The 2,200-nt window shown below is 53.2% G+C and overlaps 1 protein-coding gene across 1 annotated transcript; it reads left to right on the top strand.

The window, feature by feature from the left end:
- The first annotated feature begins 207 nt into the window (after positions 1-207).
- On the top strand, positions 208-1,453 carry LOC136353525 (uncharacterized). Its single transcript, XM_066304531.1, has 2 exons — positions 208-214; positions 510-1,453. The coding sequence occupies exons 1-2, from the start codon at positions 208-210 to the stop codon at positions 1,451-1,453; spliced, it is 951 nt and encodes a 316-aa protein (XP_066160628.1).
- Positions 1,454-2,200: the final 747 nt, after the last annotated feature.

Genomic DNA, 2,200 nt, shown 5'->3' with positions numbered 1-2,200 from the left:
ATTGAGCCACCCCTCCACCGCGCGGCACTTGCGATCTCCACGATCACCTGAATGGCCGCCGAGAGGAGCGACGTACACGAGACAACGAGAACCGTTCCGACATCGCGTCTCTTCACGGCGTCACGATAACGAAGAACGAGGAGGCCGTTCGAGCGAAGACCGAGACCGTGATAACCGCCACAACCGCCACGATCACGACGATCGCGAATGGCGGGTGCTGGGCGATACTGGTTGAGGACGTCGCCATAATGACGACGACGATGGAGATCGGCGCCGAGACAACAACGGGAGACGACGACAAGATTCTCGAGAACCCGGCCGACGTCCTCGTAATCGTACGCCGGAACCAAGCGACCCATCCTCATCGTCGTCATCTTCCTCATCCTCATCATCAGATAGACATCCACGAAGGACGTACGATCGCCGACAACCCACCGGCCCTAGCGCTGGGTGTAGAGCTTTCGGTCGTTCACTTCGAGATGTCCGATGGCCTGAAAGATTCCGACCAGGAGCAATAGAGAAATACGATGGGAGTACCGACCCAGAAGAATTCCTTCAGGTTTACTCCACAGTATTCTACGCTGCTGGAGTGGACAACAACGCATTGGCGAATTACTTGCCAACCACATTGAAAGGCTCTGCGCGTTCATGGCTGATACATCTCGCCCCCTACTCGATTTCTTCATGGGCAGACCTGTGGCAGCAGTTCGTCGCCAACTTCCAAGGAACGTATAAGTGCCACGCGATCGATGACGACCTACAGGCGTTGACACAGAACCCAGATGAATCCTTGAGGGATTATGTTCGGCGCTTTAATGAGTGCAGGAATACAATCCCCGAGATCACCGACTCTTCTGTAATCCGCACCTTCAAGTCTGGTGTCAGAGATTGCTATACTACCCAGGAGTTGGCAACGAGGTGCATCACGACTACTCGGAGATTATTCGAAATTGTCAATCGATGCGCTCATGCGGACGACGCACTGAGACGCAAGAACGACAAACCGAAGACTGGAGGAGAGAAGAAACCAGTCAAGGATGCACCGGAGTCGAGCAAGAAGAAAAATCGCAAGAGTGGGAAAAGCAAAACTCAAGCGGATGTTCTCGCAACAGAATACGCGGACCCTCCCAAGCGCCCAGACCCACAATGCAGCGACACGAAGAAAACATGGTGCCCTATACACAAGTCAGACAGGCACTCTCTAGAAGATTGCCTCGTCTTCAAAAAGTCGCTCGCAAAACACATAGCATTACAAAAAGGCAAGCGAGTATGTGTGGTCGAGAAGGACGCTGAGGCGGCTATTCAGGAATCGGACTCAGCATACCCAGACTCTGATCTCCATGTCTCGCACATCTTCGGAGGTTCCACGGCATACTCCTCAAAGCGAGAATACAAGAAGGTGGAACGTGAAGTCTGTTCGATGTGGCAGGGGGCTGCACCCAAGATGAAGTAGTCCGAGCAGAAGATAGAATTCTCAGAAGAGGACCACCCCAAGACTGCAGTCATCCCAGGGCGATATCCGATCGTGGTCGAACCTACTATTCGGAATATCAAAGTTGCACGAGTTCTGATCGACGGCGGCAGCTCAATCAACCTTCTCTTCGCCAGCACCTTGGACGCGATGGGGATCCCACGAAGCGAGTTAACACCCACCGATCAACCCTTCCATGGAATCACCCCTCAGTCATCGTCCAACCCATTGGGCAAAATTACGTTGCTTGTGACTTTCGGCCAAGCAAACAACTTCCGAATGGAACAGATCACCTTTGATGTCGCTGAATTCGATACAGCATATAATGCCATCATTGGGAGAACTGCACTCGCGAAGTTCATGGCCGCATCTCACTACGCGTATCAAGTACTCAAGATGCCGGGACCGAAGGGAACAATCACTATTCAAGGGAATACTAAGCTGGCAGTGCAATGCGACAAGCGGAGCCTCGACATGGTCGAGCACACGCCCAGCCCACCTGCCACAGCTGAGCCACCCAAGAAAGTGAGCAAAACAAACAAGACGCTGAAACCAGACGGTGCAATCAAGATAGTTCCACTCTCTAGTGCCAACACCGACAAGACCGTCAAGATCGGGGCATCACTAGGCGAGAAATAGGAACTCGCGCTCATCACCTTCCTCTGCGACAATGCTGACGTGTTCGCCTGGTAACCGTCCGACATGCCGGGGGTACCCAGGGAGGTGATT

This window comes from Oryza sativa, chromosome 10 (assembly GCF_034140825.1).
Source record: "Oryza sativa Japonica Group chromosome 10, ASM3414082v1".
Lineage (NCBI taxonomy): Eukaryota > Viridiplantae > Streptophyta > Magnoliopsida > Poales > Poaceae > Oryza > Oryza sativa.
Note: the sequence above shows the minus strand (reverse complement) of the source record. Positions and strands in the feature narration are given on the sequence as shown.